Source organism: Pan paniscus, chromosome 3 (assembly GCF_029289425.2).
Source record: "Pan paniscus chromosome 3, NHGRI_mPanPan1-v2.0_pri, whole genome shotgun sequence".
In the NCBI taxonomy this organism is placed as follows: Eukaryota; Metazoa; Chordata; class Mammalia; order Primates; family Hominidae; genus Pan; species Pan paniscus.
This window is the reverse complement of record NC_073252.2, coordinates 22,189,464-22,217,032: the sequence shown is the minus strand read 5'-3', so window position 1 is coordinate 22,217,032 and position 27,569 is coordinate 22,189,464. Positions and strand designations below refer to the sequence as shown.

The following is a 27,569-nucleotide window of genomic DNA, read 5'->3' as shown; positions in this document are numbered from 1 at the left end:
TCAACAGCAGTCTTTACTTGTGTTCTTATCAACAAGCCAAAGAAAGCACATATTAAGTGAATGTGAAGTGACACAAGGCCAGAGACAGCCCTCCAGGGCTAATGTCTAAACTCTTCATTCCTATTCGATTTTCTTTGCCTTTACAATCTTATTTGCTGAACTATAAAATTTCTTATTATAATTTCCTAATTACAAATAAATATTCTTCTGGGAAGGGAAACAGTATTGTGAGTGAAATTAAAAGTAAATATATTAGACATATCCTAGCAAATGTTAATGAAGGCAATTTCTCAATGCTTTATGTGTATACATGTATATACACATATATATTTTCTCATGTGTATATAAAACAATGAGATTGACTTATTTTTAATAAGAGTCATGAAAAAAATTACAAAGGCTTCCCAAAAACGAAATAACCTAGTTGTTCCAACCTAGTTGGAACTTCAAAACAAAAGGCTGTTTTGAAGTTCCAACTAGGTTCTGACCTGTCAAAATTTTGTCATCCAGATTGATAACTCCTTTTGTCCTATTTTTTTAAATGATATTTCCTTAGGCTTTAAAACTGGTTGTTGTAACTCAGATGAATTTATGCCCAAGGCATGCTGAATTCCAGCGCAGAACTGGTTAAGAAAGGAGAAAAAGAAGGATGAGGCAAGCTTGAGCCCCAGATAACAAAGCTTCAGCTCTGGTCCCCAAAGAAAGGTGTTAGATAATGCACATGATCGTGTCTAATGGGACCCAGGAGTCTGGACCTGGAGTTAGCACTTGACAAGCCATAAGAGCCTTTTGAATGTATTCATACAAGATGCCAGGCAAAAAGGAAGTTAATTTTTTTTCTACATCATGAAGCTCTGTATAAGATTTTCTTATATTTGGCAAATCATAGCCTGGTGTTAGTTGTTCTCTTTTTCTGTTTCTCCAAGTATTTCTGAGACAAACCTACCCTTATTTACCTTCAACTCTGAGGATATCTAGTCTCTTTATACCTTTCGGTGACAGTTCTAGTAATTATTCCCTCCTCTGAGTGGTGGATAGAAACTTGGGAAGCATTTAGAATTGGCAGCATTTCTTTGGTGGATCATAAAGAGTCATTTGGCTTATTAAGATGAGGATGAGAACATGGAATTTCCCAGTAGATATTGCAGACATTTTCATTAGGATCCAATTTCGAAGAATGCTGTTAGCATAGTTGTATTTCAGGAGACAAAAATCTCTTCCTCTCTTGAGGAACAGTGTTCTGATTTTCCTCCTGCTGATACTAATTTAGGCCATGTGTGATCAGAACCTTCCTGATTATTCACCAAATTTTAATCTTAGAGACAAGAAGATAGTAAGAGGAAAAATATAAGATATACCCTGGGTAGGGACCTGGGAGGAAGAGATTTTAGAGGAAGCATTGAGATTATGAGGGGCCAGGAAAGTGGTCAGAAGGTACTGTTCCCTACCAGCATATCTCAGGTGAGCCAGGAGGTCAGGTGTTAGGGACACTGCTCATGAGTTCAAGACTGGATTGCATCATTGTTCTCACCTGAACTTCACCCAGGTCCTTGTTATTCATTCCTCTGGGCTTCCTGTAAATGGGAACCTTAATTATCTGCATCTATCTTTGCCAGCAAAGCAGACAGTAACTTTAGGAGAGAGAATACCATCAATGGCTCTTTAGAGAGGACAGTCTGCAATGCCTCCAAGACAACAGTACGATAAAAACAAACCTGGACACATATTGCTGTGCTGGGGAGAGGCACCTGTACTTGCAGGTTGAACTAAGCATGCCACAGCTGAGTTACTGGGGACTGGGCATCTCTGTTAATGCTTCTTTACATTCCCTAAATAGTTCCAGGAGGTCAGCTCTCCACAACACCCTCCCCACCCACCATCATCCCTCTACAATCAGTATGCCCATCAGTCTCAATAACGTTCTCTGTAAAGCTTACAAAGTATTGTATGTTCACTGTGTCCTTGTCTATGCATGGTGCCTTGAGGTGTAGCAGAAATAACCCAGAAAACAGAAGACTCATTCATTCTTTTACTCAGACTTTTATTGAGTGGATATTTTGTTTTAGGCACTGGTATTAGATATTCATTTGTCAATAAACCAAATGCGATTTCAGTCCTCCCAGAGACTACAGGAGTGGGTGTGTGTGTCTGTTTGTGTGTCTATACTGGGAGATGACCACTAAATAATATGATACACAAAAGATAAATATTTATAATTAATTTGTGATAAATCATGGATAATAAAGGAAGAAAACACTGTGATGGAGACAAAAAATGGAGTGAAAGGGAGGGTGCCTCTGTCTACTTTAGACGGGACAATCAGGAATTTTGCATTCATTTAACACATTTACTTGTTAGGATGCTGACATCATGCTTTTCATCTCCAGCATATTTTTGTGCACTACTATTCATTATCAGAAAATGACCTTTGCTCCCAAACATGGTTTGCACTCCTTTCTAATATTCTAAAACTATTGCATTTGGGTTGGTTACCAAAAACAATAATGATTGTTTTACTTTTACCATCTGCTTAGTTATTGATCCATGATGATGTGCCATTAGCTAAATTTCCATTAATTAAAAAAAAAAATTATGTTCTCATGCCCACCTAGCTTCACAAATTGTCTCATTATCATTACTCTTTTGATGATAGAATAATCATCAACTTTAATTCATTGGACAGATGGATCATGCTGAACTGTTCTAAGATCTAACATATGATGTCCAAATTACTAAGCACTTTTTCACATACCATCACACTTAATTCTCATTTCACCCCAGAGATGCCTTGCTACTCCCACATTACAGATGAGAAAACTAATGGTAAAAGAAGTTAAACATCAGTTCAAAGTTATACCAATATGACTGGCAAACATAAAAACCCAACTCTTCTCACTTTAGAGCCAGTGCGGATTCCCTGGTGGCCTAGCTTTCTCCACTACTCGTACTGGTTTGCTTTTGGGCCCCATCAATGTTCTGCTTCCACACACTGGTTATTCTTACCTTGATATATTTTTGAACTTTTTTTTATTGAACTGAATCCACTTATTTGGCACTTCCGGATAATCACCTGCTCAGTAGAGCTAGCTGCATTGGTAAGATACTTCCACTTTCCTTGCCTCAGTCCTTCCTTCTGGAAAATCAGAATTTGGTAGCATTTACCTCAAATAAGTATTCAATGAGGTAATACATAATACATGTAATATATATATTTCAAAAGTGCCTGCCACTTAAGTGTTCAGCAAATACTAGTTTTTAATCTCATCTCTCCATACGAGCAATAAGACTATTATTTCTTTTCAAACATGGCTTTGCAATGTCTACACAGCATAAAAAGCTCCATTATGCAAGAAGGAATGCTCCGTATTGGGGGTTATCTCCTGTTCACTATAGATCTTCCACTGTTCAAGTGCCATCAAAATGCCCTAGCTGGTAAGCACAGGAACTGGATAAAAAGGTACTGAGGTCAGATAAAAGGGATCTCGTAGTTAGCAAAAGCTCCAGACTCCATTTGCTGACATCCACTTCAGAACTCCTCTCTGGAAGGTCTTCTCAGTCCCTGATTTAGCTGTGTAAATGAACTTCCCCTCCAAGTAGTTTTAGATGGGAGACTGGATTTGGACAGTTGAATTGGCCCCATCATAAAATGCTGGTTTCAGTAACTGTGCCTCAGTAGGAAAGCGACTGGCAAGAAGCACTGTCCTCCCTTTTCCAGCCCCCGCCTTCTCCAACGAAAGGAATAAGACATCAGTATCCTTCCTTCCTCCTTATCCTGTCTTCAGCTTTTGACCTTTTTATTACTTATTCAAACATCTCCACAAGCAAAGCCAGAGAATGCTTGAATGTCTATGCTTTAGAAACTCCAGCCAAAATTGTGAAGGCAGCCCGCATTGGAAAAATTGATGAAAATGAGATCCTTGAATCAGCAGACACGATTGATGACATTCCTTCTTTTGTCGTAGGAACACTAGGGGGACTGCAGAGTGTAGTGAATAAACAAAACAAAACAAAAAATAAAGCCTGTGAACCTGGTGAGTTTTGAAGCAGCATGTTAGTTTTGTCAATGATCAGACTTGTGATCTCAGATAACTGCTCTAAGCCTGGGTATCTTCACTTGTCAAATGGAAAAGAAATCTGCTACACTGTAGGTAGTTGTCAGACATAATAAGAAGTGCCAATTACAGAACTTGGCATATGATAGGTGCTCAAAAAACGGTAGCTCTTACTATTATCTGGAAATATCAATTATACACAATGATATCCTGGAAAATAAAACAATGTTAACTTTCAGAGCGCAATCTTAAATATATGAACAAGGAATTTCTTGCTAATCTTTGTAGGAAGGTGACTAATGATCTCCTATTTTTAAAAAAAAATTTTTTTTTTTTGAAATGGAGTCTCGCTCTGTCGCCCAGGCTGGAGTGCAGTGGCGCGATCTCAGGTCACGGCAAGCTCTGCCTCCCAGGTTCACCCCATTCTCCTGCCTCAGCCTCCCGAGTAGCTGGGACTACAGGCGCCTGCCACCACACCCGGCTTATTTTTTGTATTTTTAGTAGAGATGGGGTTTCACCGTGTTAGCCAGGATGGTCTCAATCTCCTGACCTCGTGATCCGCCCGCCTCGGCCTCCCAAAGTGCTGGGATTACAGGCGTGAGCCACTGTGCCCGGCCTGATCTCCTTATTCCTAAATACTATCAATAAGTTATTTCAGGTTTTGGTGTCCTTGACATCTTGTTACCTCTTGTAACTAAGCCTCTGCCTCCTTGGAAAATTCTTTTTGCTTGATTTCATGGCACAGGGATAGCCAGAATTCTGATAAAATTCATTTAAAAATTGGCTTCAATCCTGTGCCCTGTCCCAGTTCTTCAGTGGGGCAGACTAACATAATTATTTTCTATGGAGGAGCAATAGGTTTAGTGGGATGGAATTAAAAAGGGATTCTGCCCTCTGCCTTAGGGTTATTTGGGACTTTTTCAGTTTAGTGTGTTATCTGTTCATGTAATGTAATTTTCACAATTTTGTGTTTTTTTGTGATTGCACATAATGAATGAGTGTGTATTTTTTCCTAGCCACCTCACAATGATACAACCCCACATTTCTTACCAACTGACATTTTTTGAAGGCTGGATTTTTGTACCTCATTCACCATGGTAAGCCAAGGTTAGTATTTGTATTGTGCAGTATTCTGCAGTAGAATCCTTCCTCATTCTGTACAGAGGAGCGGTATAACTTCATGATTAGCAGCATAAGGTCTAGAGCCAGATTACCCAGGTTTGAATGCTGGCTCTACCACTGTGCGCCTTAATAACTGTGTGCCTTAATTTTCTCATCTGTAAAATGAGTATAATAACAGTATTACCTCATAGACTTGTTGTGAAAATTAAACTAGTTAAATAGTGTAAAGTGTTTTGAAATTGTTCAAGGTACAGAAAAATGCCTATTAAATGCAATGTATTATGGACATACACTTTCCATGGCCACTCTTTTCTGTATACTGGTGTATTATTCTGTTCTCACACTGCTATAAAGGACTACCTGAGATTGGCTAATATATGAAGAAAAGAGGTTTAATTGACTCACAATTCCACAGGCTGTATAGGAAGGATGGCTGGGAAGCCTTAGGAAACTTACAATCGTGGCGGAAAGGTGAAGGGGAAACAAGTGCCTTCTTCACATGCTGGCAGGAGAGAGATAGAGTGAAACAGGAAGTGCGATACACTTTTAAACCATCAGATCTTGTGAGAACTCACTCACTATCATGAGAATAGCAAGGGGGATTCTGGCCCCATGATCCAATCACCTCCCACCAGGCCCCTCCTCCAATTTTACCTGAGATTTGGGTGAGGACACAAATTCAAACCATATCAACTGATGACATTTGGATCTATTTCTTCAACCCAGTCTCTCTCTGGAACTCCAGGGTAATTCCCATCTCATAATTGAATAATTCATTTTCATATGCAAATGAGAAGATGTCATCTCCTTCTCTGAAATGCCTTTGTGACCTCCATGGTTCAGGAAAGGTACCATCATCCAAGCAGCATCTCAGCCAGAACTCGGGCATCATCATTCTGACTCCTTCATCATATTTACCAGTCATCAAGTCTTGCCTTCTAATTATCTTTCTAGTGTGTCTTTTTAAAAATCTCCATTGCCTCTACCTTAGTTCAGGCCATCAGACTTTATTGTTTAGTCACTGGATGACCCTTGGAAATTACTCCACCTGTTTGCCATGTTGCCTGATTCCATTCTTTTCATGACTGCCAGAGTGGTGAATCCAAAGCCACAATCTAAAGCTATTATTCCTTGGACTGAAATTTTTCAGTGGTCTGCTGATGTCTCTGATTAAAACTTAAGTCCAAAGCTTGGTTTTAAGACTGCCACAGTCTGGCCACAGCTCACCTCTCCTGCCACAGAACTTGCTCTCCAGCCCAGGGAACTACTTGCAGCTCTCTGCACCATAAACTTTCTCAATCTCTGTTACTTTGCATATGTGGTCTGTTTTAAGACAATGTTCCTCTTCTTTCTTCCTTCTCAAGTGGTTGATACATGCTTGTCCATTAGGATTTGGAATTGACATTAGGTTCATCTATGAAAGCTTCCCTAATACCCAAGATTGAATTGAAGGCTTTTCTTATGTGTTCCCACAGCACAGGAATCAGCCCTTTATGGCATTTGCAATATAGTATAGTGGGTAGCTTCTTGGTGATGAAGCAAGACTGCCTTGTTTGAATCTTGGCTTTGTCACTTTGTAGCTCAATAAGCTTTAACTTAAGCTTTAAGTTCTTTAACCTCTCTGTGCCTCACGGCGATATTAATAGTTCCTGGAGTACATAGAAAAAATGATCACAAATTCTTCCCTTCTCTGTATCTATCTTGCCTTAGATTTTTCAGGCTGTTATAACAAAATACCACACATTGAGTAGGTCAGAAATAACAGAAATTTAATTCTCACAGTTCTGGAGATTGAAAAGTCCAAGATCAAGGTGCCAGCAGATCCAGTGTCTGGTGAAGATCGGATTTCTAGCTCATAGTTGGTTCCTTCTCACTGTGTCCTTACATGGTAGAAGGAATGAGCTAGTCCTCTGGTCTTTTTTTATAAGGGCATTAATCCCATTTATGAAGGCAGAGCCCTTATTACCACGTAAACTCACAAAAGACCCCATTCAAACACCATTACCTTAGGGGTTGGGATTTCAACATATGAATTTGGGGGTATGCAAACACTCAAACTATAGCATATCCCTTTCCAATATGCCATTGTAATTTCCTCCATCAAAGTTAAACTCTTTCTTCCTCCCTTGAATCTGGGCTGGCCTTGTCACTTGCTTTGGCCAATGGGACAGTAATAAATGTGTCCCAGGCAGAGGCTTGGAAAATGCTGTACAATGGCACCTACTCCCTCTTGCTGCTCTTGGGAACTCTGCAGCTACCATCAAATGAAGAAGTACGGGCTAGTCATCTGGATGGTGACAGAGACATGGTCCAGTTGTACCCATTACTCCAACCACTTGCATGACATGTAAGATGACCATATCTCTGCCAGCTGGCCACAGATGCATGAGTGAGCCCAGATGAGCACAGCCTACATTGGCAGACCACAGAACTGTGAGCTAAACCAATAATTATGTTAAGCCATTATGTTTGGGGGAGGTTTCTTATATAGCAAAAACTAACATATGACTCATGGATCATGAATATTGGATAAGTTAACACATACAAAATACATAGAGAGTGCTATATAAGCATTCATTTTTCTTACTAAAGTTGCTTATTTCCCTGTGCAAATCTACCACTAGAATGCTGGCTCCTTGAAGGAAGGGACTCTTTCTTTTCCCCTGTTAACATCTTCCCTACACAGTGCCTGGCTTCTTGACATGTGGTATGAATGATTCAAGATTCTTAGGTTATTGTCAAAAACCAACAAAGGAAATAAAATATAAGTGGCTTCTCATATCAGATGACCTTGCTATCCAGTAGTCTATGATCTTATTTCTTTATATCCACTCCCCTCACCACCACCATCCCTGAGTTCTTATTGACAACTTGAAACCTATGAGACAATAAACAGTTCTATCCATGTGAGTAGAACTGACACAAAAGTGAAACAAGGTTGTCTCACTAGAGTAAAGTGCAGCGAATTGATTGTGATTGTGTCCTTAAAACTGAGTCTGCTTCCATGATTAGGGGTGTATCTTTCATTGCACGTTCCCTAACTCTCCCAAAATCCAAATGTGCTTGTTCTGTAAGCATTCACTCTTCTAACATAGTTGGGTTTTCTCTCTTTGATACCATTTTATCACATCACCTATCTAAAAGACTCTGGACTTTAAAAAATCTAATGGCATTGCGACTTAGAGGGTCTGTCTTCCTTTTCCATTATTTTCTTCATTTGTTGGTGGGCTGTTAACTAACACCTGAATTTGAGTGTCAAGTTCTTCATCTCTTTTGATGTGTATATGTGGCACTTTCACTATTCAAGTCTGACAGACTGTTAGACCGAGTTTTGAATTTTCTAGGCCCAGACTGTGGCATTTTTGTTCGTTTTTTTACCTTACTCTCAAGAAATAGGTTCTCAGTCTTCCTATAATACCGCTAATTTGTATAAAGAATTTTAATTTTACTAATGAATTTTACAACAAAACAAACATTAATTCCCCAAAGTACCAATATAATGAATAAATCTTAAATATAACAAGATAATTAACTTCCTTATCAACAATATAATATAGTGCTTTGAGCCACACACACATCAGAAATATGTATTTCTCCTATTTCTTTTTTCTTTTCCAAAGACTTGATGTCTTTGAATTTGATATTGGAAGAAAATAGTCATTTAGAATAGTTTTCGGCTATGTCCAACTTTTGGTTAAAAAGAATATTCTAGGCCTGGTGCAGTGGCTCACTCCTATAATCCCAGCACTTTGGAAGGCCGAGGTGGGTGGATCACCTGAGGTCAGGAGTTCAAGACCAGCCTGGCCAAGATGGAGAAACCCTGTCTCTACTAAAAACACAAAAAATCAGCCAGGTGTGGTAGCGGGCACCTGTAATCCCAGCTACTTGGGAGGCTGAGGCAGGAGAATCACTTGAACCTGGGAGGTGGAGATTGCAGTGAGCAGAGATCGCACCATTGCACTCCAGCCTGGGCAACAAGAGCAAATCTCTGTCTCAAAAAACAACAACAAAAAAGAATATTCTAGAAATGGATTCATTTAGTCATAACAACATCTCTTTTGAACAGTTTTATTCAAACTATTAGCAGACAAACCAGTAAATTCTTACTTTTCAAGGATTGATTTTTAGACTTCACGCAGGAAAATGAGCAATTAAAGAAAATACAAGGATAAAAGGCATAAAGTGATTTGGAATTTAATGAACCTATCTACCAATTATAACATATTCAAGTATAGAACCTAGAGATATGGAATTTAGGTAAAACTTTTTCAGCATTAACCTCATTAATGATATTTAAGTTTTTGCAGAACTATCTGGTTAAACTAAATCTCCATTCTGAAGTGAATCCTCTAATCACCTCTCCTGCTATGTACAGAATGTAGCCAGTGGATTTCCTGAAGTCCACAAGTCAAAGGTCATTGAAATGAAGTGAAATAATAACTTTACATCTGTAATATGGACTTATCCTGCAAGACAAAGTTGCAAGGCAAACCTGACTTTTGATGCTTAGAGACTTACACTTCATTTGGCAGTATTCCAGCTTTTATAAACTTGGCAAACCTTATAGAAGCAAGTGCTGAAAGATGTCAGACGATGAAGGTTTGTGACCTGGGTGCATCCCACGTGCCTTGTGAAAATAAGTCTCTTACTCTCCATGGGCTTCAGTTTCTTCTTCTGCAAAATGGGGGTTATAAAATTTGAGCTGTCAACTTTTCAGAGTTGTAAAGATCAGTTAAGGAACTGAATATAAAAATCCCACAGGAAGGTTGGAATTAACTTGGCAGCTCTAAAATGTTTACCTCATTTTTGTTTCATTATGGCATATTAATATTTCCTTTAATGTTAGGATCTCAAAGAAGATTATTTTACCTGATTATTATAATACAAGAGATTAAGAATCAGAAATAAATTTGCAAGTGTAGTCCGATGATCAAGGTTAGGGATATTTGCTGCTTGAAACCTAATGAGATAATAAGTGATTCTATTCATGTGAGTAGGGCTGACATAAAAATGAAGCTGGATTGTCTCATTAGGGTAAAGTGCAGTGAGCTGATTGTAACACTAGCTTCTTCCTCTGCTCAGTGAGGTCTGCATGGCTCCAAGGGAGCCTAAGGTATATAAGTAAACAAACACAAAGCTGTGCCCAGTGTGCTGTCGAGCAGGACTTCTCACTTTTTTTTTTCTTTTCTTTTCTTTTTTTTTTTTTTTTAAGCAGGGTTTTTCACTCTGTTACCCAGGCTGGAGTGCAGTGGTGCCATCATCATAGCTCACTGCAGCCTCGACCTCCTGGGCTCCGGCGATCCTCCTCTCTCAGCCTCTTGAGTAGCTGGGTGCCACTACCCACAGGTGTGAGCCACTATGCCTGGCCGATTTTTTTGAATTATTTGTAGACATGGGGTTTACTATGTTGACCAGACCGGTCTCAAACTCCTGAGCTCAATCAGCCCTCCTGCCTCAGCCTCCCAAAGTGCTGGGATTACAGGCATGAGCTACCACTCCCAGCCTTCTCACATTTTAATGTGCTTACCTGGAACCACCTGAGGATGTTGTTAAAGTGATGATAGTGATTAAGGAGGTCTGAGGCAGGGCCCCAGATTCTGAATGCCTGAGAAACTCACAGGTGATGCAGATATTGGTGGATTTCAGACCACACTTTCTTGCCTCTAGTGTAGAGTAGTGACATCTCAAAGTATGATCTTAGGGTATGTATTAGTCTGCTTGGGCTACCACAACAAAATACTACAGGCTGTGTGGTTTAAACAACAGAAGTTTACCGTCCCACAGTTCTGCAGGCTGGAAGTCCAAGGTCAAGGTGTCAGTAGCGTTCTATTTACACTGAGGGCTCTCTTCCTGGCTTGCAGACGGCTGCTGTGTCCTCACATGGCCTTTCTTCTGAGTGATTTCTTTTTTTTTCCTCTTCCTCTAAGGCCACCTCTTCCTCTAAGATTAGGCCTTCTATCTAAACTATGGACTTTAGTTAAAAATAATGTATCATTGGCTCAATTGTAAAAATGTACCACACTAATACCAGATGTTAACAACAGGGAAAACTCGGGGAGGGGTTACTGGAGAGAGGGTACATGGGAACTCTGTATGCTCATTTTTTCTTTTGAAAACCAAAAAGTCAAAAGGAAAGGATTACAAAAGGGATCAATGAAATTTCAGTGAGTGGAGGATGTGTTCATTATCTTAACTGTGCTGTAGTTACTTGAATGTATCTGTATGTCAAATCTTATTAAATTGTACACTTTATGTGCGGTTTATTGTATGTCATTTATACTTTAATAAATTTGTTTAAAAAAAACCAAAAAGTGCTCTAAAAGTCTATTAATTACAAAATAAATTACATTCTAAGATCTCCCCACCAAACTCAGTGAATCCATCCACAGGCTGGAGCAGAGGAGTTTTTAATTTGTTTAGATGATTCTTATGTATGTTAAAGTTTAAGAACAATCAAGAAGCAATTGAAAGCTCTAGTGTTTTAATCAGATGAACGTGAGTTCAAATCTCAGCTGCACCTCTTCACAGCTGGCTGTCCTTGGGCTACTTAACCTCTCTGAGTCTCAGTCTCATTTTAAAATCAGGGTAAGAATAAGTATATATGACGATTTTTCTTAGAATTAATTCATACAACGACATAGAGTTTTTAACACAGTGCATAGGTGCACAGTGTAAGTGCTCAACAATTATGAAATAATAGAAGTTTTACTGTTACTGCCTGAGTTCTGGTGAGCCAGGGAGAATTGTGCCAAAATGTAAGGGGCTTTCAGAAAAGACAAAGCAGTAAAGGTAATAAGCAATAAAAAATCAGGAAATAATAAAAGTAATCCTGGATGCTTCTACAACATTCCATGGTTTATATATAGCTTTCACTTTCATTCCCTGACTTGATCCTGACAATGACCTTGTGAAGCAGAAATTCCCCTTTTTACAGAAGAGGAACTGAAGCTTAGACATGATCAGTGACTTTCCGGAGGACACAGAACTAGGAAATGTCAGAGACTAGAGCATCGAAATTCTAGTGCAGGGTGACAGTACACTGTAGTAATTAAATATGGGGGCTCTTGAGTCAGACGGTTGGGTTCAAAGCCCAGATATACTGATTACTATTATAAAACTGGCAAACCAGTTCCCTTCTCTGAGGCTTAATTTCTTCACTAGTTAAGTAGAGATAATAACAGTGCTTATCTCCCAGTGCTTTGTAAAGATTAAATGAAATAATGTTCATAAAGTCTGAGATTCATGGCTGGCACATGATGAGTTTCCTATTTCTGAACTCAATTTTGAATATGGTTCCTTGAGGGAAAAATACACATCCGTGCTATACAGAAAGTAATCTAGGGTTAGTCAGAGAAGGTGGCAATCTTTGTGCATGTGTCTTGAGGTTGGGAAGACGGGCTAGGATTGCTACAGCCTCGGAGGAGTAATAAGAAGCTGGCACAGCATGCTGTGGCCTATGAAGCTCTTCTCTTTAACTATTTGAGGTACTTAAAGAGCCAATAAGGAGATGGTACAAGCAAGACAGAGAAATCCTGGACTTTCGGTCCCAAATATCAAAAATGGTGGTAAATGTGGCAGCAAAAAGATAATTATTCTGTGATGTTTGGCAATGACTAAGAATCCGAGTAAAAAGGTCTGGACTTGGGATTTGTAGTAGCTAAAATCCCATACAAATATTTTGGAAATATATTAATATATTAATATTATATATTGATTATATTATATAATACAATATTTATATATTAATATATTACAAACTTCTTCAGCACAGTGTCTACGTTACACGATTTTGTTGCCTTCTTTATAATTAGTTAAGGGGTAAACGTTTAGTAGGGCCACCATGGGCAGATATTCTTTGGATAAGATTTGAAAGATAGTTTGGTCCAACAAAATGTTCTGCATATTTTGGAGATAAGAAAGGGGTTGTGTATTACTTCCTACACTGTGAGGGAAGGTTGCTTAGACCTGTTGTAGAATATAGTGGTGCCATTTCTTCTTTGAGTTCATCATGACAAAATATGATGATGATAATGGTGATAACTATTACGATGGCAGCTCTTAATGACTCTATGTGCCAGGGGCCATCCTAAACACTTTACATATGCTGCCTCATATAATCTTTCCCAATAGTTAAGTAGACACTATTCTTTTCTTTACTTTTTTTTTTTTGAGACAGAGTCTTGCTCTGTTACCCAGGCTGGAGTGCAATGGCATGATCTCGGCTTACTGCAACCTCCGCCTCCCAGCTTCAAGTGATTCTCCTGCCTCAGCCTCTTGAGTAGCTGGGATTACAGGCATGCATCACCACACCTAGCTAATTTTTGTATTATTAGTAGAGTTGGGGTTTCACCATGTTGGCCAGGCTGGTCTTGAACTCCTGACCTCAGGTGATCCGCTCACCTCGGCCTCCCAAAGTGCTGGGATTACAGGTGTGAGCCACCTTGCCCGGCTGACACTATTATTTTCTTCATTTTAGAGTGAGAAAACTGAGGGAGGTTATTAGTCCTCAAACATACAGCTTGTTCACAGTTGGAACTGGAATTCCAACCCAGGCTGCAGAATCCAAACCAGCATGCTCAGGTAGCTTTAGAAGTCATCATATAGAAGACAAAATTTGGAGTTGGACAAGTATTAGTGATTCAAAGTTGTGGGTGGTTTCTGGAAAGAGTGTTAGCTACAGAAAAAGAGAAAGAAGTAGTTGGTCAGTAAGTTGGAAGTCTGCTATGAGAAGTCTGCAGAAGAGGGAGAAGGCGGCACGCGACAGAATCGAATGATTGAATCTGATAGAATGGGTAGCGAGAAGACTTGTTATGAGGAAGCTGGCAAGTGGGAAGAATGCATTGGCTGTAAAAGTATGCAGACAAAATTCAATAAACGTTTACACTGCACATGATCCCATCCTCTCTGACTCTCTCTTCTGTTACCCTTTCCTTCTCTCAATGTGCTTCAGCCCTGTCAACCTCCTGGCTACCCTGCAAACATGCTATTCTTATGTTAGCTCTTGCTCTTCTCTCTGCTTGGAAGTTCTTTTTCCCTTGAGATGCCCATGGCTAGCTCCTCGCTTTCATCAGGATTCCAATTAAATGTTGCCTCTTTCATAAAGCCCTTATGGACCCCCTATATAAAAGTGATCTCCCTAGCAGATCACTTCTGATTCCTTGATTTATTGTCAGTCTCTCTGCCTTCTAGATAGTCAGCCAATAACTGAGGGTCTTTGTTGTATTCACTGTGGTATCCCAGTGCCTATAATTGTGTCTTGTACACAGTAGTTACTAGATGTTTGCTGAATAATGAAAAAACAAATGTTTAGTGAAGACCAGCTATGTGCAAGGAACTTTTCTAATTGCTTTGTCAATATAACATTGTTCTCAACTTCAAGAATCAGGGTTGCCTGTCTTTATACAGTGATTGCTACATGCCAGTCACGGCTCTAAGCCCTTTGCATCTATTGATTTTCTTAAATCCTCACAACAAAACAATAATGTAGGTACCAGTTATAGCTGATATTTGTACCAGGCCGCAGGATTATGAAGTAGTGGAACTAGGATTTGAACCCAGACAATGGGGTGTCAGCATCTGTCTCCTTAACAATGAACTAAAAGAGTAAAAGGCTCTCAAGAAATATACAAATACATGCTATAAGGGCTCAAAGGACTAAGTAAATTGCTCGTGCGTTTGGGGGTGGGGAGAAGGGCAATAAGGTGTCAATTGAGACCTACTTGGAGAAAGGGGGAAGATTTCACTTGGTGACAGTGTGTATAAATAATCCAGCAGCCATAGGGAAGGCAAATAGTTTCACAAACACTTAGAAATGGCTTCCACCCAAGTCATGGCCAACTGACCTTGCAGCTGAGAGTGAGAGGGAATTTTAATTCAGTTTGCCTGGAGAACGGGTCAACTTGACCTTTCTTCTGAAAAGAGAGGCTTCATGCACTTGACTCTTGGGGACACAGAAATCTGCATTTTAATTTTGACTTCTCAAACAGTAACCATGGCCACAAGTGGTCTGTTGGTTTCTCTTTACCTTCCCAACTATTCCCGGCCTTACTGTGCTTTAGAAGGGCAAATGACCTTGGGGGTAGTGAGCGATACCTCCTGGTTGACCTGCCTAGGAGATCTCAAATGAAACCCCCCACATGGATGCTTCTTCAAAATGACACCAGTCTATGCCACCCCCTCTCTCCAAGGTGGTATTCTGCACCTCGGCCCTGCGATGCTCACATGGAGTCTAGAGCCAGTGTTTCCCCACACTTAGCCGAGTCGCATGACCGGTTCTAGCTTCAATGGGGAAAGTTTCCTGTCTAGGAGTTCTGGCGCTCTGCCCGGCCCCGGAGAAGGGCATCTCCTTGCGCTTCCTCTCTGGTGTCCTTCGAACTCAGCCTAACTTTGTGCAGCAGTATTTCCAGTCTAGCTGTTCGAGTCGGAGCCCCTGGGGGACGCAGCGGCGCGTTGAGAAGGCGCGGCGCCTTCGAGCCCCTCCCCAGAGCAGGCGCTGCTCGCAGTGACAAGGGGTCCTAGAGGCGCCCGCTGAGAGCCGCTGGCAACTCCCGGGGGTGCCCTGCCCGGCCCGAAGTCACCTCGGGTCTCTTTCGGGTCCATCTGCTCTGTCGCCAGAGGCACCGTGCCACCCGCTGCGCTTTCCTCTCCCCGCACCCCGCCCCCCGCCCCCCGCATCCCCAGTCCGGTGACTTGGCAGCAGGTGGCAGGGGCGGCGCCCACGCGGGCGAGGGGCTGGGGTCCCCGCACTCGAGCCGCCCGTGCAGCCCGCCCGCTTCCAGCCGCCGGCGCGAAGCTGCCCGCGCCTCGGCCTCCCCCGCCACCCCGCGCGCCCCCGCCGCCAAGGGCCGCGCAGCGCCCCCGGCGCCCCCCGCCGGCCTCCGCCCGCACCTGCAGCCCGCTCCGCGCGCCCTGCCCGCAGCCGCCGCCGAACCTCTCGCTCCCAGCGCCACGGACGCCCCCGGGCCGAGCGGCGGTGCGCTCCCGTGCAGACCCGTGGACAGACGCCCCTGGCCGGTGGACTCTCGAGTCTCGCTTCTGCACCCTGCGTCCCCAGACATGAATGTGAGGAGGGTGGAAAGCATTTCGGCTCAGCTGGAGGAGGCCAGCTCCACAGGCGGTAGGATGCAATAAGCTTGCGAGCGGGCGCCCGCTTCCGCCCTCCTTCCCTCGCGAGCCAAGACGGCTGCCCCTTCCCTTCCTCGGCTGGGGACGCTTGTTGCCTTCGCTGCATGAGACACAGTCACCTGGCGGGACTGGGAAGGGGAGGTGGGAGCGGCAGGAATGGGGTGCAAAGGAGAGGGGGGTGCATGCAAGATCCAGGTCGGGGAAGAAAAGATGTTTGAAGTGTGTTTGAAACTCGCCGGTGGCAGGGTCCCCTGCGATCCTGTGCGTACTTTTGCCTTCTCTGAAAATTTCCGAGGTTGTTTATGCATCTGCCAGATGACTCCAGACCGCACGCTTCCTTCCCCTAACACCTGGGGATTAATGAGCTGAAATAGTATTGATCCTCGCCTTCCACTTTTCCTTCATGCCCCCACACGTTTCTTCATTACAACTGTATTTTTGTCCCCTGGTAATATACTGGCGGCATCTTGCCCATGTCAGATTCTAAAGCAGAAGCGTATGGCTTGTTTTATGGCTAGCTTCAGTTTAGTGTGTTCAGAGAAAATAGTCCTCAGTGACACTTGCAAATAATTTATATACAGTACAGCCTTGGAAAGGTATCGGGCACTGTGTTAGGAGCTTGGCTTTCAGAGAAACGTGCGTTCTGCGAAAGCAGGGAGAAATGTTTTGCTGTTTGGTGGGATCCATAGAGAAATAGGGGACGATGCCCTTCCACAAAGCGTCTTGGGTTGCATCGATTTGTTATTAGGTGGTTTTGATGTGTACAGAGTATTTTACAGGAGCCGGAAAGAGAATGGAAGTGATTTTGGGGCACATGAGAGTGATAAAGGGCTGGACCTCTCCCTGATTACATAAGCTAAGGGGTCACATATGGCTATAGCATAGTTTGGGTTTAGAGGGTGAAAAACTTGGACTCAAGGGCTGTAAACTTGCAAGCAAAGAGGTGTTTCCACTTGCTGACTTCTTTAGTACTCAGGGAAATGGAGTCACCTCAACAACTTGAGTCAATCATTCGAATTTATGGCCATGAGAAATGGAAATGGACACCCTCCCTTTCTTTTCCTCACTCCAATAGTTAAGGTCATCGTAACCGGGAGGACACTAGTCTCACTTGAATATGAAATTTTAAAGAGAACAGTCTTAATCCTTTTGGACTGGAAAAAGTAATATGAACATCACCTGTAAAGCCCCACATTTGACTTGTAACTGTGTTTAGTTCTGTTTTCACTTATGCCTGGAGATGCCCACTCATTACGAGCCAAGCATAAGTAGATTATCTCTTGTGAGAAATGCTTACAATCTTTAAGAGATCAAATGTTTCCTGAGTGGCGTGTTTAATGTAGAGGGCTGAGTAGTTTTTGGGTGTTGAGTTGAGTTTGTAGGGTCTCTGTCTTTGCAGTTCTTTAGAATAAACAGGGTAGAGGGCTAGCGCTGTCCTATTAGAGACACATTCACACACGGCAGCCCAGGGAACTCAAGGCTGGAGCAGATGGCAGGAATGTCGTCTCAGGATCTGGATGGCTTGCATTGCTTGGCTCCTCAGTGACCACAGCTCTTTGACTGTGCCTGTTCTTCCATCAACCGAATGGGGATTGAATCAGCATGTCTAGACTATGCACAGGGTCATGGGTGGCCATAATCACTATAAATGGGAAATGAAGATGAAGTCACACCTGGGGAGTACTATACATTTAATAAAGCAAACCTTTTACTGCTATCTCCAGAATCAGCATGTGTTCACTGTTTATTTAGAGAACAGAAATATGTTGATTTATACCTTGGCTAAGGTGAGACCAAAGTGATGAGTTTTCTGGCTGAGAATTGATTTGACACCTGTTTCTTGAATTGTATTCACAAATTTTTAGTTAGTTGTCATATGATGAGAAGAATAAAGAAAAAATAGTTTGGATTATCTTTTTTATTCTTGTTGATATTGCTTCAAAGCTAATATTAGAGAACGATCCCCAAATATGTAATACTATTTTCACCAAACATATGCATAAGTACTTTGCTTACTTGTAATCAGATATAGGGTGGTCTTTACTAATCCTGGGATGAGAAGGGATGATTTTTAAAGGCTTAAACTCTGTCTTCCATTTTTGTTTTAAAATAATAGTCCCGATCTCTTGTTCTCTTTCCAATAAGTAGGCTATTTATATAACTCCCAAACTATCTTGTACTATGATACAGTTTTTCCTTGAATATATATCTCTGGAATGGAGGTTTATAAGATGATTTAGCTGGAATCTAAGCAAAATTTAACTGGAAGATCTAACTGAGAGAAATGTAGGTGGATGATAGAGAAATCAAGAATTAGAGAAGTGTGAGTCTGTGTGCGTATGTGTATGTATTTTATGACCTGACTTAGAGATAGAACACTGTGAAAAATGGTTTGCTGAAAGGCAAAGGATGAAACTACATGAATGGAAAGTAGAGAGGAAATGTTGGAAATGACAGAACAGAGTCGAGTTGCAATTCTGAAACTTTATAATAATTTAGTTTAAAAAGTTCGTTCCGTACTCTCTTCTCAACAAGTAAACGCATCTAATATGCTAACTGATGAACATCACCTGTAAATCACTGTAATTGACATTGTTAATGCCAGAGAGGACAGAAAATGGGTGAGTTGTGCATAATTACATACAAGTAGAGAAGGTTTCTTACAAATTAGAGTGCTCACTTTTGCCCTGCCAGCTTCCATGTTAAACCCAAAGCCTGACCAAAATACATTTTTCATTTCATTGTCTAATCCCATTATTTTGCACTCCTGCTATAAAATCAGACGTAATCCTGCTAACAGTGGAGAGACTGAGGGAGATGATAATTCAACTATGTTTGAAAGAGAATCAGAAACAAGGTCAGAGGAAAAAAAAACCTACAAAATTATTCATTGGTGTCCTTAATTTGTGCCATCTAACTTAGGAATGGCAGATGTTATGTGATGTAATCTACAACTAAAAACGAGGAAAATGTATGTTTCAATAGTAGAGTAAAAAAATGTCTTCAATTTTGAATTGCCATTTGATGGATGTATCGTGGCTTTGGCTTAAGTTTCATGTGTTTTAAAAATAAGGCAAACTCAAATTAGTAATTCCACAAGGGTAATATTGAAAAATCCATTTATTCTGAATCCATGAAAAGCTTTTCATCATACAATCATTATTTTATTTTCTTTATGTCATATAAATGTAAGGGGTGTACTAAACAAATGATAGGACGAAGTGTTGAAATTCAGCCACCCTCTCTCCCCAGGCCTGAAACTTATGCCCTCTCATAAAATAAAGCTGTGGATGGTTTGGAAATTAATGAGCCATGCAATATAAAATCTGTGTGCAAGATTTCTGGAGAATTGTAGGCCAGATAGTGGTTGATTGTTTTGAAGATATATTTCCGGGCTTAAATTATTAAGCCCTTCTTACTATTTTTTGTCCTTTTATTTATTTTTCGTGTTCTCACTTTTTCCAGAACATGTGAATAATATTGGTTTTCAATAATACATAACAGAATGTGTTTTTTTACTTAATAGCCTCTCTTCTTAGCGACTATTTCAAGTAGATTAACGTGTGAGGCAGGGAGGGGGTTGTGGGGAGATGAGTATTTTGTTTGTTCAAGGATCCTTTGCAAGTCTGAAAAATCTTTCAAAATTATATAACTGCACCCATTATTATAAATTAATTTACCCTTGGGCATTGAAGCACCCATTTGGTTTCCAAAAGTATTCATTTGGTTAAAGGTCCTGAGGGACTTTTCTCAATTCGTGTCGTCCTGAACTCACTGGGATGTTTCATGCTGTTTACCAACATGTGTTGGAAGACTGTGAGCTCTGTGAGAGCAGAAGTATTCTGTCCTGTCCACCACTTTATCCCCAGTATTGAGCATGAAGTCTGACTTGTAATATTTGCTCAACAACAGATATTGAATGAATGAAGCCTTTCCCACTTGCACTGAATTATTCTCCTTTCTCTGATTTCTCTCAGATCTCTCTCTCTCTTTTTTTTTTTTTTTTTTTTTTGAGACGGAGTCTCATTCTGTTGCCCAGGGTGGAGTGCAGTGGCGTGACCTTGGCTCGCTGCAATTTCTACCTCTTGGGTTCAAGCATTTCTCCTGCCTCAGCCTCCCGAGTAGCCAGGATCACGGGTGCGCCCGCCACCATGCCCGACTAATTTTTTTTCTTTTTGTATTTTTAGTAGAGATGGCGTTTCACCACGTTGGTCAGGCTGGTTTTGAACTCCTGACCTCAAGTGATCCTCCTGCCTCGGCCTCCCAAAGTGCTAGGATTACAGGCGTGAGCTACCGCGCCCAGCCAGATCTCCTTGTATGACACTTATTTCCTCTTTTTGCCCATTTTGTGCCGCCTTTCACATGGTTGTCTTTTAATTATCTTCTCCCTCTATACTCTCTTCCTAATCAAAGTGCGGCTTTGATTCTTATTTTGATGGGGAGTTATCTCTTGAGTGTATAGTCTGCTCCATTCCTCTTCTGCTCGTCAGACTCATAAGAAAGTTTTACCAGCACCTTAAAGTCAGTATGTCTAAAAAGACATGCTCTATCTTCTGAAAACAATTATCATGGCAACATTTTTTGAGGCATGTTGTTAAAAAAAAAAAAAGCAAAAGAGTCTCCTTCTCTATGGTATTCTCATCATGATGAATAAGTCACCAAGACTTGTTGGTTCTTTCTGTATTTTATATCTGTCTCTTCCTTCAACTTCCATTTCTACCACCAAGATTATGTTCTCAGCATCCTTTCTAGGCCATGAGGGTTACATCCTATTTGCACTAACTGCTTCTCCCCACTCAAAACCAACTAAATTTACTGAAACCTAACTTGAGTCATAGATTCTCCTGCACAAAATCTTTTAATGCCCCCCTCCATTACTTATAGAATCAAAAATACAAATTCCTTAGCTTGATTTTCAAGGCTCCTACGAAAATCATGACGCAGCTGGGTCTACACCTTGATCTGGCTAAACTGAACTGTTCCCTGGTCTCCACACATATCTCCTTTTTTCTTTCTTTCTTTTCTTTTGAATCAGAGTCTCACTCTGTTGCCCAGGCTGGAGTGCAGTGGTGCCATTATGGGTCACTGCAGCCTCGAACTCCTGGCCTCAAGCAATCCTCCTGCCTCAGCCTCCTGAGTAGCTGGGACCATAACCAGCTATATCTCCTGTTTTACCCACTGCTTAGAATTAACTTCCTGCCCTCACATTGCCCGGTGAAAATCTGTATATCCATCAAGACGCATCTGAAATGTAGTGTCCTTCTCTTGCAGCCTTACTGATTTCTCCCTGACTCCTCCCCAAATAATTATTCTTTGAATTTTCATAAGTTGTTTTTCTTTTATTGTTGATATAGATCTGAATGACAAGGCAGAATTCACTGGACATAATTTGTCTCATTTGCAGATGTTCTGTTGACTTTTTGATGGCAAGTAGTACCATGCAAGAATTACTAATTTTTGTACCTCTAGTAAGCACTTCTACAATGCTTCACAAACTAGTAGACATTTAGACCAGGAATGGTGGCTCACACTTGTAATCTCAGCACTTTGGGAGGCCGAGGCTGGCAGATCGCCTGAGGTCAGGAGTTTGAGACCAGCCTGGCCAACATGATGAAACCCGTTCTCTACTAGAAATACAAAAATTAGCTGGGCATGGTGGCAGACACCTGTAATCCCAGCTACTTGGGAGGCTGAGGCAGGGAGAATCACTTGAACCCAGGAGGCAGAAGTTGCAGTGAGCCTAGATCGCACCATTGCACTCCTGCCTGGGCAACAGAGTGAGACTCTGTCTCAAAAACAAAACATAACAAAACAAAACAAAAAGCTAGTAGATATTTAAACATATTGATTGAATTAAATCACGTTGTCCCATGGTAGACCCACCAAAGACCAAAGTTACAATTCACATTTGATTGCATGTTAAGCCATTGGCTGAAAGTGACTTTTGGCTCCATGTCTTTCCATTCAGTGGACTGAGTTTATGAGCACAGTACATGACATCAAGATAATGCTCCTTTGAACTGTGAATGTTCTTGCATCTATAGCACCATGACTATCAGAGTGCACAGTGTTTCTGAAAAAGAGCTTAACAGATGCCCAGTGTTTTTGTGTATTTAGGGCAGTCATCAGTGTCATCTTTGGGTGTTGTTACTATGACATTCCCTCATTCTTACTCCCTTCCAGATCAATGATCACCTCCAACATCAGTAGTCTGAGGGGCCTCACATCTCCTGGCCCCTAACCCCACAAATGGTCCTTTGTAAATTTCCCCTCAGTGAGTGAATGCCTACACCACCACATCCACCACCATTATTCTCATCAGATGATAGATCCTTGCATTACAGCAGTGGATGTGGAAAGGAATGGGAAAATTTAAAAAGGCATGGAGATGTCATCCAGTGTATATACACCCATTTCCTCAGGTGCATTTCCTTTTATATCAGATTTCACAGTGAAAAATCAGGCTGTATTGAGAGGGAAGTAAGTGGGAAGTGAAAAGTGTGTCAAGGCTGAGACAAGCAGAAGTTCAGCTCCTTTGCTGTCGTTGCTGTGGCTGTATCTCCTCTTCTTGCCCAGTCTTTTCACTACAGGCTGTGCTATATGCGCACACATGCACGTAGCATTAGAAAACCTGAAAAAGGGGTGACTGTCAGTATTTAAACATAAAAGCTCTTCACACACTCTGACAATATAAGGAATAATTTGAACATGGATATAAATATAGAATTTTCCATATTGAGCATTTGGCCTTCATGCTCATGTTAAGGCTGATTTTTCTTCCTAAACGAACACAGCCAGTGTGGTTGAGTGGCTCTCTCATTGGAAATAGGTTGTCAGTTTAAATACCCTTTGGATATGTTATTGACCTTTTAGAAACTTCTCTCCCTCTACCTGTCCCACCCCAATTATTTATTTAGGTAAAAATGAGTCCTCAAAACATTTTACAGCAACAATTTTTAACTTTTTGGTTACCTGAAATTTGTATTGGCTTAGGGAAATGTCCCCTTTTGTATTCAGACAACATCTGCTCATGAAAAGTCTTTAGGGAATTAGATGTTTTTTTTTTTTTAATAGGTCTTTACTTCAAAAAGGTTTGAAGGAAAAATAGACTTCCATCTCCAGATGTCAACATTTCTTAATATTCTGAAGGAGCTTTTGAGTGAAGCAGTTTATTTAAGAAGTGACATTATCATAGCCCAGATCAGAATCAAAATCAGATTGGACTGATAGCAGTATCTACTGCAGTCTAATGACGATTCCCCCACAATCTGTCTTTTTTTGTTGTGCTGTTTGTACATTGTTACATATGATAAGATGTCTGAAAATCTTATTATTTTGTTTTTTACAAGAAAAGACATGACTTCGAAATGTCTTCATGAGTTTCATGATAATATTGGGTATATATAGCATATGTAGCTCTTAAACCGATCTACATCTCCAAATAGATATTCTGCCAGGGGTTTTATTTTGGGTTATAACTTTTTATAATTTAATGAATATTCATTATGATAGCATGAGAAACTACTTTAAAAAATGGCCTAGCCCATACCTTTTATCCATGCTTTGCATATGGTAATTCACTCCATGAATAAAAGTGTCTTATAGTTACATCTAAAGGCAAAGATACAGGGTTGTACTCCAACCCATTCTACTGTAGTGGAACTGATCCTCCAGTCTTCTTGTGTCCACAGGGAATTTGAGAAAAAAAACCCAAAATAATATAGAACTAACAAACAGACATTTATAAAACAACTCTGTGAGATATAGTATTAAGAACAAGTTAAATTTGGAGAGAAGTTTAATTTAGAGAAATTTTAATTTAATTTAGAAAGGCGAGAATATATGAAGTAGCCATTGAGTTTAATGTTGCTGTTTCTTTCTTTTTTCCTGTGTACAATGGTGGTAATGATATCTACTTGTAGCTTATAAAGATCCTGTAATGATGAAATGAGATCAATTCAGCAAATATTTACAAAGAAACTACTTAGTATTGGGACGACTGAGACATAGAGTCTACTTCTAAAGAGCTTACTGTTTATCCAAGATTTAGTAACTGAATATGCATGAGGCATCGATAGTCAAGTTGAGGAGAAAATAAATGCCTAAACATGTTTATTTTAAAATATTCATTCTCATAACAGAGTTAAGGATGAAGTGAGATGGATATTTAAAAGCAAAATTACTTCCAGTTGGTATAAGTGCTGTTCCTGTCCAAGTGGAAGCACACAGTGATATTGAACTTGACCTTTTCCTCTTTGGGGACCTATAGAATAAAGCTATGAGAAGAAGTGGGCTTGAAGTTCTGTGTTTGTTCTATTTTCCATTTCTTCCTGCCCTCTACCAATTTTTCTAATTGTAATATGGGTTTATCTTTCAGTCACCTAAAGACATTACATTATCTAAGCTATTTTAAAGATTTTAAAAACCTTCTTTGATACTGGAAGTCTGTAAAGAAATGCACCTTTTTCATAAAACATATGATTTGGAAGCTTGGAGAGTTCAAGTGAGCTATAACTTCTGTTTAAAGATAATCCTAAAGGAATTGAAAATGCTCAGGTCTCTTATTGGGAATTTACATGATGTTCTGGTGTAGGCAGAGGCATTTCAAATTGGTGTAGGAATTTTCAAATTAAATAGGATGTTTCTCTAATTTTTAAACTTAATTTTGGGAATCACTTATTTTAGGGATATTATTATACATCATCTAATATTTCAAGCACTTGTGAAAGTCACATTCTGCTCAACTTTTCTCACATCCTTTCCAAGAATTTTAAATCACTTTTTCCATATCATCTACTTTCATAAACTCCCTTTAATTTGAAGATGAGTCTTTTCTACTTTGATGCACAGTATTATTGCAGTGGTTATCTGTTCCCTGTCCGCTCATGGTCCAGTTTCATCAGGATTTTCTGCTGAAGTCATGATATCTGAGAGAGTTGGCACATACTCTGAAACGCAGGTGCACTGTGTTAATTTAAAAGTTGTGGGGAGGAAAACCTTGGGGACAAGTATAAAACAATGAGAGTGCAGAACCAGGCATTGAGAAACATGGAAAAAGGAAGCCAGAACCTGTAAAATACAATATCCAGGGACATGGAGTGAGGGGATTCTCCTACTGTGGATTTATAGAATAAATCTCATCTTTTAAAATGGAGATGTTGTAAGATAGTTTTTAAGAAAGGGCACACATCTAAACTGGGAAGCTGGAAGGTAATAAATACTAACACTTCTGATGTAATTTAAGTACAGGAGTCTCCGCTACACCCTGTAAGTCCTCTAGTTAAAGTTATGGATGTAACCTCCAAATGAAAATTAGTCATTAAAAAGTACTTTGAAAATTGTTGTTCACCTCTCAGAATAAACAGTGAGAATGAAAAGTCCACCACCACTACAATGGGAAGATTAAACTGTAAAAGTGTAAAACTAACTTGTTAGAAGAATTGCAATTTAAGACATAGCTTTATTTATCCTTGGATCCCTGAGCATGAGATTGTGGCCTTCCATAACTACTGTTACAGCAAAATTTTAGATCTCAATGACAGTTATAATTTCAGCCTTAATGTAATTTGTGTTGTGTAGTTTTAGAAATATTTTTGAGAATGTTATTAAACAATCATTCATTTAAAATGCATTTATCAATCACCTCCTATATGAGAGACACAGTACTAGTAAAAGTTTCAGAATATAAAAAGATATGTTAATTGTTTAGGGTATAGGAATTAAACATTTAAATCATATCTTCCTTCTCTACCCCAGAATTCTACTTGACCCAAATTGTGTATTAATTACACAGCGTATGTTAGTTTATTTCATCTTCAAAGCCACGTGCTAAATACCTTCCTAGGACCCCATCATATGTTCTTAATGAAGGATATCGGTAGTTGCAGTCCTTGTCTTCTGTGAAATAATAAGCTGAAGGAACACACAGTAAATCTATCATAATCACATGGTTTGTTATTGAGTGATAGTTTTTTAGAATCGTGTATATACAACACAATCGTGTATAATACAGAATCGTGTATAATACAGAATCATGTATAATACAACACAAACCTTACGTAGAAAAAGAGCATTATTCTGTAGATTAAATAATATTACTACTCCTTCATATCAGTGGGGGCTTCCCCAAATGTGAGCCAATTGATTCTTTCACAAAACATATACTGAACATCATTTCCCAAGTATTCTTCTAAGTACTAGAATACAGAGTTGAAAAATATCCCATGGAAAAGAAGCCCTGAATCTAAAGAGATAGAAATGAGAGATGAAAATTAGAACTTCAAAAGCCCTGTAATAACACCAAGCACAGACTGCTTTGGAAACAGGTATAAGTCATACTACGCAAGTGGGACAGTCATAGAAAGCTACTTAGACTAGATAGGACTGGGGAATGAGAATGAATTTTTCAGGGACAGATGGCAGGTGAATTTTGAATGTTTCAGGCAGGGAGAGCTGTGGTCCTGAGGCTGGACCAAGAGAACATGGTACTACAATCAGGGAACAGTAAGAATTTTGTATGGTTTTGTGGGAATGTGTGGGGAAGAAGAAAACTATGAGATGGGAAGCTGGACAGTAGTCACGGTCAAAATGTGATGCAGTATGAAAACTACTGATAGATTTCAATCAAGAGCACAGCATGACCACATTTGCACACTGGGAATATAACTGGTGATGTAGTCAATGGACAAAAATGGAGTAAAACAGCAGGCAGAGACTTGTGTGGCATAGCTGCAGGTGAGACATAATGAAGGACAGAGCAAGGCATTGGTCATGCAGTGGAAGGCAGAGAGTACACATCAGACAAATAGAGGACAAGAGCAACTCTCGGTTTCTGGCCAGGGGAACTGTTGGGTGGCATACATTTACCAAGATGGGAAATACAGAGATGGAGGTTCGGTTGAAAAAAACCTTAATGGTCAGTTTTGGAGAACAATGAAATTTAAGGGCTTCTTGGATATCAAAGTGGAGGAGATGCCCAATAGGTATTGGGCCATATGGGTTGGAACATGATACTGAGATTCAATTTTGTGGATAGAAGACCATCAAATTTCACAAAAAGTGACAGAATGAAGGGAATTAATTTTGCATAGCTGTGTAGGAAGTACCATTAGTTGGGATATCATGAGGAGGCGGTCCCATTAGTCTAGGCAAGAGAAAACAAACGTTTGAACAAGGGTAAAGGCAGTGGGAATGGAAAGGTGAGATGACTGTTGTGGGGGAGAAAGATGGCAAGGTTGGTGACTGTGATACTTTGGTGCTGCAGTGAGAGAC

At 40.3% G+C, this 27,569-nt stretch overlaps 1 protein-coding gene across 3 annotated transcripts in view; it reads left to right on the top strand.

Annotated features, from left to right (window-relative positions):
• The first annotated feature begins 16,083 nt into the window (after positions 1-16,083).
• KCNIP4 (potassium voltage-gated channel interacting protein 4) overlaps positions 16,084-27,569 on the top strand; it is a 1,223,194-nt gene continuing 1,211,708 nt past the window's right edge. For all 3 annotated transcript variants that reach the window (XM_063603743.1, XM_003826823.6, XM_055111250.2), the window contains exon 1: positions 16,084-16,290. In XM_063603743.1, coding sequence (XP_063459813.1) covers positions 16,230-16,290 — 61 coding nt within the window. In that variant the 5' untranslated portion in view covers positions 16,084-16,229. The remainder of the gene's footprint in view (positions 16,291-27,569) is intronic.